Source organism: Acomys russatus, chromosome 5 (assembly GCF_903995435.1).
Source record: "Acomys russatus chromosome 5, mAcoRus1.1, whole genome shotgun sequence".
Taxonomy (NCBI): Eukaryota; Metazoa; Chordata; class Mammalia; order Rodentia; family Muridae; genus Acomys; species Acomys russatus.
The window spans coordinates 41,718,812-41,731,193 of NC_067141.1; the positions used below are offsets into that span (position 1 = coordinate 41,718,812).

At 43.1% G+C, this 12,382-nt stretch overlaps 1 protein-coding gene across 1 annotated transcript in view; it reads left to right on the plus strand.

The window, feature by feature from the left end:
- Cemip2 (cell migration inducing hyaluronidase 2) overlaps positions 1 to 11,294 on the plus strand; it is a 68,965-nt gene extending 57,671 nt beyond the window's left edge. Inside the window, exons 20-23 of the mRNA XM_051146244.1 lie at positions 659 to 757; positions 5,908 to 6,062; positions 9,520 to 9,623; positions 10,123 to 11,294. Coding sequence (XP_051002201.1) covers positions 659 to 757; positions 5,908 to 6,062; positions 9,520 to 9,623; positions 10,123 to 10,319 — 555 coding nt within the window. The 3' untranslated portion in view covers positions 10,320 to 11,294. The remainder of the gene's footprint in view (positions 1 to 658; positions 758 to 5,907; positions 6,063 to 9,519; positions 9,624 to 10,122) is intronic.
- The last annotated feature ends 1,088 nt before the right edge of the window (positions 11,295 to 12,382 follow it).

Below are 12,382 nucleotides of genomic sequence, written 5' to 3' on the forward strand. Positions count from 1 at the left end.
ACTTCCAAATGTCGCTTGTGTAGCGATGATTATTCCTGTGTGAAATTGTTGCTCATCTGCCTGCAAATTGTGAATGAGATACACTGGTCAGCGAGGTGGACTTTAGGGACCAAAAGTAAATTGGAGGGAAGGAGGGGGAGGGGAGCATCAGAGAAAGCAGAGAGGCAGGAGAGAACCGCAAGTACCTGGGAAGTAGAGGACTACCCTGACTGTTGGAGGAGACAGAGCAGAGGGAAATGGGGCCCTGCTTGTAGTGACTGATCTGTTTGTGAAGTACTTTGAAGACACTCCTGAGAGGGGCTGAGACCTGGCCATCTTCAGGACACTAGAAATATGTCAACAGTATAGTATAGTATAGTATAGTATAGTATAGGCGTCCCTTGGCCCTAAATTGGTGAGCCCCAGTTTATGATAATTGATCTAAAAAAGATCTTTAAAAAAGATATGTCCCAGGGCTGAAGAGATGCCTCAGCTGTTAAGAGCACTTTCCCCCCAACCCCCAGAAACCAAGAGGCATATACCCCTTGTATTCCATGCATGAGAAAGAATTCCAGGTCATGAAGTGGGTGTAAAAATTTAAGATGAAGAAATGTTTTGGGAGACCTGTGGCACATGGGTACAGCTGCCTTTAAAGATGCAGCGTTGTCTTCTTGTCTAGATGGTGTTCAGCAGTGACCCTCACAAGAGCTACCTCCCTGTACGATTCCAGTCACCCGGTAAAGCAGAAACTCAGCGTGGAGAGCCATCTGTCATTTCCGTAAGTATGGTCTTTTGCAGGTTGCTGTAACAAAATGCCACAGACTCCGTAATTTAGAAGCAACAGAAACTTAACTGCTCACAGTTTTAGAGGTGGGAAATCCGAGATCAAGGCAGCAGTAGAAATAATGTCTAGGGAGGGCTGGCCTGCTGGCTCATAGATTGCATCCCTGCTCTGTCCCAACTTCTCTTGGGTGTAGCTTACAAGGGCCTCCCCCCTCATCCTGCAAAGGCTCAGTCTACCCCCTAGTGCCACCACTTTGGGGATTAGAATCTCAAGATACGAATTTGTGGGAGTACAGATATGGAACCATAACCTCACTTCTTGGCTTATTGGCCACCCCATGCCTGTGAACTGCTATAGCTTCTAGCTTTCATCTTTAATCCGAGTGACATATATTATTTCTGGGATGAGACATGGGTTTGTCATCCCATTTGATTTGCTGGTGGCAAGAATGCAGCTGAGGTATAAATGCCTCTTAAACGGTTGTGTTTTAGAGCTATGGTTTTTCAAGTGGGTTGTTTACTCTTAAGCTACTGTTAACATTTTTGTTTACATTACTTTTCATTCACCATTACGCAGGAAAGGCATCTTTAAGGCATCTTTAGTTTGAGAATAATTCTCACATTTCACTAAATATGGAGAAAACCATATTTAATCTTGCTTTGGGAATTAAAAAAACTCCCAGGCTGTTTTAAGATATGAGAAATGATGGCTTCTAAATTCCTTTGGCCTTTTCTTTGAGGGTTATCTGCCTCTTTTAAGAATGTAGTAAAGAAAGTGTAAGCACAGAGCATTGTTTGTTCTGAGGGCATCAATGGAGGTATACAGATGGAAGTCACAGGGTCCACAGTAGAGCTTGGGCTTGTAGCCCAGTTAGCAGCAAGGAACTAGGACTCAGGGCAGGTCTGTCCATAGTCAGGCTGGTCTGGGACCTCTGTGTAAGCAACTCTTTGCTAATGGGTGCCCATCCATCCAGCCATCTGACAGTCTCCTGTGTTCTCTGTAGGAGCTCAGTTGGTGACAGCAATGAGTAATATAATCACTAGTCTATATGAGTGTGAACAAAATTAGATTTATACTCACTCCACTTTTTTAAGCTAGTAAGATATATGTAACCTGAAAGTCCCTACCTTACCCGGTTTTATGTCTGGTTATATGAAGTGTATTCATGATGGCCTGCTGTCACCCTTAACCTAGCTCTGATTTGCAATGTTCCTTACCAACTCCTGTTGGCATATTTATCTCCATAGCTTTCACATCATGACCTACTTCTGAGGCCTTGGCACTGTGTTAGTCTCTTTTGAAAGCTTCTTTCGCCTTCCTTTCATTGACAAGTGTTTTGTGATCTCTCTCTCTCTCTCTCTCTCTCTCTCTCTCTCTCTCTCTCTCTCTCTCTCTCTCTCTCTCTCTCTCTTTCTCTCTCTCTCTGTGAGTGTGTGTGTGTGTGTGTGTGTGTGTTTGTATAGGGAGGGGCCTGCTTTTTTAAAGCACAGTTTGAATTACTGAAAATCATTATAGATTTTCCTGTCTCTAATGAAGTGTAAGTATACTGAAATTTATAAATAGTGGATCATGTCTAATTTCTTTCACATGAAAAACTCACTTTAATGGGTAGATAAGATGGCTCAGTGACTAAAGGTGCTTGCCACCAAATCTTAACTACCAGAGTTCAGTCCCTGGGACCCACATAGTAGAAGGAGGAAACTGACTCTTATAAGTTGTTCTCTGACTTCCAACAAGCCCCTACGCCTGCCCCAACACATACAGATAAAATGTAATTAAAAGAGAAAAGCTTACCTCAGGAATTTGCTAAGCTATTTCCTAAGTTAGATCAATTTAAACATAGCTAAACAAGTCATTTTGAGTTCTTATGAACTAAGAGAGAACTTAGCTCCTGAGTTAAGTTAGAAATAATATTTCATAACCCATTCCATGGGTTAGAAATAACATTTCAGGCTAGACAGGCAGAGTGAGGCCAGTTGGCCGAGCCCTTGTTGGCTGTCAATGTGGTATGATTTAATAGACAGAAGCAGTCTGTGGTTAATATGTAGTCATTTTTGTTTGGTCCTGTCTTCTTCCACTGAGAAATTAATATTTGGTAATTCTGGATTTCTTCATTAAAGTTTATTACATTATCTTTTGTTTTGCTTTTTGAGTCAAGGTTTTCATTAGTAGCCCAGGCTGGCCTTCGATCCTTCTGCCTCAGCACCCTGAGTGCTGAGATTGCAGGCATGTGCCTTCCTGACCCCGCTTGGCATTCCTCTTTCTTAACAAGATCACAGATCGTGACTTAGGGAAAGTTTTTGTGAAACAGTATGATCCCGTCAATGGAAAGGAGAGGAAGGTCAACGTTGCCACCGGAGGTCGCATGGGGCTTCTCTCAGCAAAGCTGGATCCTTGGCTCCTGTAGAAAAGAATTTCAGGACAGGAGCCAAAACTAATGGATTTATAAAGTAGAGTGTCTAGTTACCTTTCTGGTTCTGTGAAGAAATACCATGGCCAAAGCAACTTAGAGAAGAGTTTTTTGGAGCCCACAGTTTAAAAGGGTTAGGGTCCATGACCATCATGGCAGCAGGCAGGCAGCCATAGCGCTGGAGTGCCAGCGGAGGGGACACGTCTTTAAACAACAACCAAAAGGAAAAGTTCATTGGTAATGGCATAGGCTTTTAAAACCTCAAGCCCACCCCCAAGTGACAGACCTCCTCCAATAAGGCCATCTCCTAATCCTTGCCAAAGAACTCTGCCAACTGTGGACCAAGCATCCAGATATATGATGCTATCAGAGCCGTGCTCGTTCAAAGCACGGTGTAGTGGTAGGGGAGAATCTATGTCTTAGAGGTAAGAGTGAGCACAGGAAAGCGAGGGAGGAGGGGAGGAGGGAGGAGGGTGGAGGGAGCAAACTGAAAAGGAGAGGACACAGCCTTTCTCAGGAGGGTTGTGCTTCGGCATCTGCAATGGGATTTTTTTTTTTTTCAGTTCTGTGGATATCTTACAACTTTCTAACTTTGCTCCAAAAACATCATTTGTGGCAGGGTTCAAAGATTAAACATAAAAGCAGAAGGAAACATACAAGTTAGCGTTTTTAAATTCTTTTTGCAAATGAACCTGTAAGGAGGTATCGTGAGATGCATTTTGAGTGGTTAGGTTTGGTAGGGTGCTGACATGGCAAAACTCAAGGTCACATAACACGGTGACCCTAAGTGACTGTGACTTGTTTTCGTTAACTTCTTTAAGATATCTTTAAGGAAGATAATGCTATCGTAGTGAGCAGTTTTGATTTGTCAATTGTTTTTGCAGTGTCTTGACTCAGCCAGATTCCAGTGCGGGGGGGGGGTGGCAGGGGGGGGGGGGGGGGGGGATGTCTTTCTCTTTCCAAGGTTCCTCTGTCCCCTTCCATTCTGTTTTGCCTCAATAGCTTAGGTGTTACTAGAAGTCCCATGTTACCATTCTGATTTGAGAAGAGAGCTGTGTTTGGAGGAGAAAGAATGCACTCAGTGGATTTGGTGTTCTGGACCAGATGCTGACAGGGGCTTCCGCAGGTTATGTGTTGTATGTGATGCGCGACAACACCTGGGCTCAGACTTCCAGGCCCCTTACCTCAGCGATGTCATAAGGGTTCATGGCTGAGATCCGAACACTTAGAGTCCCCCTCGCGCTGAGTGGGCTACCCTGTCTTGCTTAGAGTATATTCCCTGGCCACCAAGGATCACTGAGGGGAGACTCTATCCAGGGTTCTTAACCTTTTTCCATTCATACCCTCCTTTTTGTAGAGGAATTAAAAAAAAAAAAATCTTGGGCATATAAGTATATATAATACCTACACAAACCAAACACTTGCTCCTGACAAACCATAAAGAAATGTATTTCAAAACAATTCTTTGGTCTGCATGTAATTTTACTAAGTATTATTAAAGATTAAAGTGAATTTGAATAGTAAGATGGATGTGTTTGCTCATTTTCACATAAAAGAATTAAAATTTGGCTGATCTCTGATACTTTAAGACATAGAAAATCTTTAGTGGTTTTTGGAGTTTACCCATATTTTGACATTATAATCATCAATGCTGAGAATTCAATTTCATATAAATACATAGTATAAAATGGCAAAAGGATTTTTAATAACATTTTAGAAATTATTGGGAATTCTGTCCTAATACCAGGTCAAAATTTATTTGCTAATAAAAAAAATGAAACATAGGTCAGCATCTTAAATTTGGGGGCAGGAGCAGTGGGTCTGCACAAACTGTTCCACCAACCAAGGACAATGCACGCAGTAAACCTAGACCCCCTGTTCAGACCTAGCCAATGGACAGTGCATTCTCCACGGTTGAAGGAGAGCAGAGACTGCCTCTGACATGAACTCTGGTGGCCCTGATTTGATCATTTCCTTGTGTGGTGGGGAGGCCCAGAGGAACACAGAGGAAGGGGAAGCAGGCTATCAGGGTGAGACTTGTTGGGGACAAGGTCTCCTTCTGTCAGAGGTCTAGGGGAGGGGAATAGGGCTGAAGAAGGAGGGAGGGTGGGAATGGGAAGGTACAAGTGAGGGGATAACAATCAGGATGTAATCTGAATAAATTATAACGAAGTAAAAAAAAAATCCAAATTAAAAAAAAATCAAGCATTCTAACACAATACATCCCAAAGAGATACCAAGTCGGTACTTACATGCAGAGGATTGATGGTAGGAAAATAGTAAAGGTTTTTCGTTTCTTTAAGTCAACCATTTATTATACCTCAGATAATAGCATGGAGCATCCTTGACTCAGCTGAGTGTTTGAAGAAGCATTTGAGGAAACTATGGGTGAGAACGTGTACAGTGTACAAGTACACATGTGTGTTCAGAGCCAAGGCCTAGTCAGGTCACATGGTGCAGCATGGCTGAGCCCAGCCAGAAATACCCTAGATGCGTTACATGTTTTACTTTTGAATGGAGTTTTGTTATTTGTGCACCCAGAAACCTTTCAATTATGGGACTCTACATGTGGTTATGGTCGACAGTTGTAGAAGCTGAAATCTAGAGGACATTTCAGGGAGGCAGTAAAACATGATATAATTTGAATCCTGGGTTTAGAAGGACGAAAATTCAGCCCTCCCAGGAGTGTTTCTGGAATGGCGATGACAACGTAAGATATTTTTGTATTCTCCAGGTCAATGGTACTGACTTCACCTTTCGGAGTGCAGGGGCCCTCCTCCTCGTTGTGGATGCCTGCAGTGTTCCCTTCCGGTTGACGGACAAACAGACTTTCCTTTCTGCAGATGTCAGTCACATGGAAGAGTATTTAAAAGCTAGCATCCCTCCAAGGTAGGTCAAGCTTGCCTTGCCCACCTTAAGATGTGACTCCTCACCACCATGGCATGTGCCTATTACTCTGTTTACTCCATGAGCATTCCAGGCTCCATGAGATACTCTTTCACACCTCAGGCTGGTGGAGCTTGGATGCTAGATTTTCCAGCTGATAAGAATGCTCCTGAGAAGAGAAAACCTCATTGTTCGGAGATTACCAGTGCTGCTTTTAAGAATTAAGTTATCTACTTCCCAGAAGGGTTAGAGTTTGTTTTGTTTTGGTTTTGGTTTTTTTTTGAGACAGGGTTTCTCTTGTGTAGCCTTGGCTGTCCTAGACTCACTTTGTAGACCGGGCTGGCCTCGAACTCACAGTGATCCACCTCCATCTGCCTCCCAAGTGCTGGGATTGAAGGCGTGCGCCACCACGTTTTGATGTAATTTTTCTGGCAGTTTCTTCAGTGGTCTTTGGTCCCACTGATGGACCCTCACGAAGCACTGTACAGTGCCTAGGATTCAGGATGTCATTTTCTGGATCACCTGGGATCTGGAACAGAGTAACCTGATTTTTAAGTGGTTGTGTGTCCTCGCTCTCTTTTAAGAGCAGGACCTGGTTTTTGTTGCTGTCTTTCTGGGTTGACCAGATCATGTGTGAGGACAGGGAGATGAATTCCAGATCCTTGCTGCTCTCTGGTGGATGTTAAGTACAGCTGAATGAAAAGAGCATAAGCTTCCTATGGAGCAAGACTCACCTGGATTCCCATTGATCTGATGCTGTATGTGGCCTGCAGCACTGCCCCGCACCCCAATAAGTCCCATCAAGTCTTTGGATCATTTTGGTGCAACCTCTGCGTGCATGTGTTTATCATATTTGTATATGTGAGTGGGATATGGTGTGCATGGAGGGGTCACTGCCCAGTATCCACATAGGCTTGGTTAGCGCTCCCCCTCCCCCTGCAGATACCCACATCTGCGGACACCTTGTCCCTTGTTTAAGTTGGTGTAATGTTTGTATTTAAGCTTCATAGTCTTTCTGTACAGTTTAAGTCATCTACATAATGGCAAGATCCATGTACGTGCCATTCAGATACTTGTTACATTGTCTTGTTTAGGGAATAGTGATGAGGGAAGAAGTCTGTTTGTATCCAAAACATGTGCAGGAAACCTTCTCCCCCCCCCGATTTTTCATTATGTTTACTTTGTATATAATGGGAATATGGGTCCATGCATGCCAAGGTACACACGTAGAGACCAGAGAATATCTTGCAGGATGGTTCTCTTTCCACCATGTGGGTTCTGGGAATCGAACCCAGGCTGTTAGGCTTGCACGGCATGCACCTTTATCCACTGAGCCAAGTGCGTGGTGCTTTTCCCCAGATAGCTCTGATGGGTGACTTATTGAATTTATTTATTTATTTATTTTTATCTTTTTTAAAATTTTATTTTATTAATTTATTCATATTACATCTCAATGGTTATCCCCTCACTTGTATCCTCCCGTTCCTCCCTCCCTCCCTCCCATTTTCCCCTTACTCCCCTCCCCTATGACGGTGACTGAGTTTATGTCTGCAGAACCTGCAGATAAGAGGAATGGCTATAAGTCCCTCTTGCGCGTCGCGTCAGGATAATTTTAGAAGATTCCTTTCTGAGATTTCAGTATTCTTTAAGGATTTGTCTTAACCCATATATTCACTTTTCCTCCAACAACCCAGGATATAAATCTCACCATAAATATTAGAAAGCATAGGTTTGCAAGGTACCCCAGACACTGAAGATTTAAAAGCAGTTGCCTAAGGAGAGACTTTTGGAGTAAGCTACTTCTCCACCTGGCTGTGGTCATATTACTGTCTAGCTTGCAGAAGTTTATGCATTGAACCCCAGGATCGCTATTCATATACACTGCCTTTAATACAGTGTTGAGAAGTTACAGGGTGGGGGCCAGGGGTGGTGGGACATGCTTATAATCTCAGCATTCTGGAGACAGAGACAGGAGGATCACCATGTTTCAGCCAGTCATGGCCTCAAAAAGACGAAGAACCTGAAGTTACAGTGCAACAGGCATTGACTTCTTGAGAGCTTGTTGGTGGGCTGCTGTGGGCGTGTGTTGGTGGGCTGCTGTGGCGTGTGTTGGTGGGCTGCTGTGGCGTGTGTTGGTGGGCTGCTGTGGGCGTGTGTTGGTGGGCTGCTGTGGGCGTGTGTGTGCGCGTGCACGTGTGTTAAGGGCTTTTCTGGACTGGTAATTTCATCCTATGAAGAAGTTCAGATCTGTAGCACTGCTGTGTCTCATCCCGTGTAGTAATTCTGTGTCCAGTCACCACTGTTTAAGGAAGACTACAACCAAGAGCCTGCACCATGGTCGCATTCTTAAGCACTTGTCAGATCCCACATCTACACTGCTAATGCATTTGCAACCAGGGTTCAAAGGAGGGATTCTTTTCTGAATGGAAGTTAATACTATAAGATGCTCCTTAACTAAATTAAATCATAAAGGCAGCACATTTTCCATAAGTGAGAGTAAACAGCTTGCTCTCATGTTGTACTTGGCAGCTGGTACTACAGTACACTTCCAAGAGTGGTAAGCTCTTTTGAAAGGAATTATACCAATACCAAGAGCTCGTTGGTCAGATACCAAAATAACCCTGGAAACCATAGCAACTATACCAGGAAGAAAGCAGGAATCTACAAACATCTCTGAGTATTGTGTTGAATTACTGTACATTGAGAGGATGAGTTTTTAAAAACTATTTTATTTTACTTGTATGTGTGTGCCTGGTGCCTGCAGAGACCAGAGGAGGGCATCAGATCCATTAGAACCTGAGTTCCAAGTAGTTGGGAACTGCCATGTAGGTACTGGGAATCCAACCCTGGTCCTGTGGTGAAACAACTGCTCTCACCTGCTAAGCGCTCTCAGCAGCCCTAAAGATGACAATTAAACAACAAAAAAAGAGAGAAACAAATATTTTTTTAAAAAAAACAACACTTTTTTTAAACCATAAAGAATGGCTTGTGTTTGTTTTTATTTCTTTGTAGCCCTGGAGAGTGAGTCCAGGGCTTCCCTGTCCTAGGCCAACACTGTGCCACTGAGCTGCGCTCCAGCTCTTATCTTTTCCTTTAAATTTGTGTTCCTAATAGAGGTAATGACACATAGAATAATAAAGCACCCGAGAGAAACTGAACCCCCTCCTCTGAACAGACCGATGCATGAAAGGCTGGGTTCCAGTCTGTCCTCATGCCCACGTGACTCTTGTTTTCCACACCTTTGGGTTTCCCTGGTATACCAATCTTCTAAGAATGTTAGGTGTTCCCTTTACATCAAGGAGTTGGGACTTGTGTCAGCAGGGGTGAAAAATGTTCGGCCTGTTTTCCTTTCTAAATTTGTTTTTATGTAGTATTCCTCTACCGTCCTTAGTCCACAAAGATCCTCAGTAAATGCATGCTGAATGACACTGGTTCTGATCTTCTAACCTTGACCCTACAGGTCAATTGTTCTGTTGAGCACAAGAGGAGAAATGAAGCAGATGAACATCTCTGACTCATTAGCACTTCTGGGATTGGCCAAACCAGCACATCTTTATAGCAAAGGTTTGTATTTGCAGCATCCTGTGGCGTTCTGGTGACGCTGCAGTGAATGTATTTTTATGGTGGTGTTGGTGTGCTAGAGTGCTCTCATGAGCTCTTCCCAGAGGGAGCGTCATTCAAGCAATTTCTTCATAAGGGACTGCGTCAGGGGAAGTGTGTTGGGATATGGCTTGCCATTTGGGTAGCAAGAGTTCATTGCTGGTGAGGAAGTACTGATCTATCTATCTATCTATCTATCTATCTATCTATCTATCTATCATCTATCTATAATCTATCTACCTATATATCATCTATGTATGTATGTATTTGTCTATCTATATTTACCTACCTATCACCTATCATTTATCTATCTATCTATCTATCTATCTATCTATCTATCTATCTATCTATCATCTGTCTAAACCTGTCTTTCTTTTGCTCAACTCTGACTCTTCTCTCTCACTATCTTGTTGGAACTGTTAGCTGTACACTTCAACTTCTCCCCCTTTCTCTCTTTTTATAGGAAATATTGTATTTTTGGGATTCAGCGGAAACTTTAAGCCATCATGGACTAAGCTGTTCACCAGTTCTCCTGAGCAGGGCCTCGGGGTGCTCGAGCAGTACCTCCCTTTGCAGATGGAGGACTATGGATGCTCCAGGGCCAGCAGTGCCCACAGAAGAGACCTGGAACTGTTACAGCAGGCTTTGAAAGTGCAGTAGAGACGTGACTGTAATTTAAGTGCTGGGAAGAAAAAAAAAATGTGAACTAACTTATTTTAATTTATGGCATTTTAAGGCGACACTGTTAACCCAATGGAACCATTTTCCTGTTTGATAGAAAAGGGAGAGAGAGAAAGAACTCATAAAGCAGTGGCTTGAGTGCCAGCTTGTGCACCTTGGCATTGCACAGATGGTGAAGAACACTTTGTCTTCATGAGGCTGTTCAGTTTCCAGAGCGGTACTCTTGCTCCTTGCATTGATAAGCCCATCAGTGGTGCTTTGCTTTTTGTATAGTGGGGTGCAGGGAGGCCTTCAAAAGCTCCTTGAGCTCCCTAGAGGCCTGGCTGCTGTAGCGTTTTAGATATTTGAAGTCAAATGCCCAGTCGTGTAACCAGCTCCAGTGGCTGACCTGTTCAGTGATGCCTGGGCCTCATGTCTAGATAGCCTGGGAAGGTTTTTATGTGATGCTGGATACTGTTTTACATGGCAACTCAGGCCCAACACGTGCCCTTCTTGCCTGGACATGTGCTCTTTTTGTTTACTTGTTATATTGATTACTTTTGAGGGTTCACCTTTTAAAGAGGGAACCATATTGGGACAAAAGGGCTTTTGAAATCTTTTTTGATCTGTGACCATTGAGCAAAACAAAACAAAGCAAAAACTGTTACTTGCACCCAGGTCTAAAGTTGGTGGGACCTTTTCACAGCTTTAATCTTTAACCTGTCGTGACTGTATATTTGTATTTAAAATGCAGAGCTGGAATGAATTACTTTTCTTTAAAAGAAGCAAGCCACTTTCCAAAGTAAACTCATGTCATTTTAACTTGCAAAGGCAGGTGTGGTGGTGGCGTTACGCCTTTAACCCCAGCATATCAGAAGCAGGTGGATCTCTGGGAGTTCGAGGCCAGCCTGGTCTATGTAGTGAGTTTTAGGCCAGCCATACCTATGTAGAGAAACCCTGTCTTAAACAAAACAAGAAAGACAAAAATCACCCCGTCAAAAAAAAAAAATTAACTTGCAAATGGAAACCTGTTCTTGGTTTTGATCTTGTGCCTGTGTTTTGTTGTGTGGATTTTTTTTTTTTTTAAGCTTCTCTGCTCATTGTCCTACCAGAAAATCCCATAGAGCTTACTGCTTGCTACTCCATAAATCCAACAGGAGGAAGATACCTTTATAGGCCAGATTCATGGAGACAAGAAGAAAGGATGCTATGACGCCCAGTGCCCCTTCTGTTGGCCTTTTCTCCAGCCAGTGGGGACACGTGGCAAAGGAGGCTGGCTCTGCAGACAAGAGGGAAGATGCATCGGAATCCTATAGGCTGAGTGGCCAGGCAAATCCGGGCCAACCTTAGCGATGGATACTGACAACGTCATCTTCCCTGTGGAGGGCTGAGGCTGATGCTTGTACTTTGTGTCCAGGAAGCATTCTAGAACAGCTCTGTGACTTGTGTGACTTTACAGAACATGCTACCTCAAAGTGCTGTGACAAAACATGCCAACTCTAAGTGCTCACAGGATACATGTCTTAATCACAGGATGGGCATGTGTTTTAGTCGAAATCTGGTTATTTGGTTTTTTTTTTTTTTTTTTTTTTAATGTGGTTTTTTTTTGTTTGTTTGTGTGGTTGGTTGGTTTGGTTTGGTTTTCTTTCTTACCTATTAAATGTATTTAGTGGGTCATGGTTCCTGAAGGTAATTGAATTGATTGTGTGTGGGGATGTATGTTGTGACTTAAATATATTTGATGTGTGATTTCTTAAAGTTCTGTTGTTTTTGTTTTTAATATTTGGAGAGGGTATGCAAGTGTCAAGGCGCTCATTTTCTCTGATTTATGTACTAATAATCAGTGCCTAAGTTAAGTAAATAAAAATACATGTGCATGTATTTTGTATATTTGTGTTTGTGAATCTCAGGAGTTGTTGAAATCTGATTCCAGCTTTAAAGAAGTTATTGGCAGAAGTAAAGCATGACCATCCACACAGCAGACTTTGGAAGACTGCGTTGAAGGGCCAGAGAACAAGTTTTACCATGAAGAGGAGCCCAGCTTTGGCTGGATTTTGGAATCA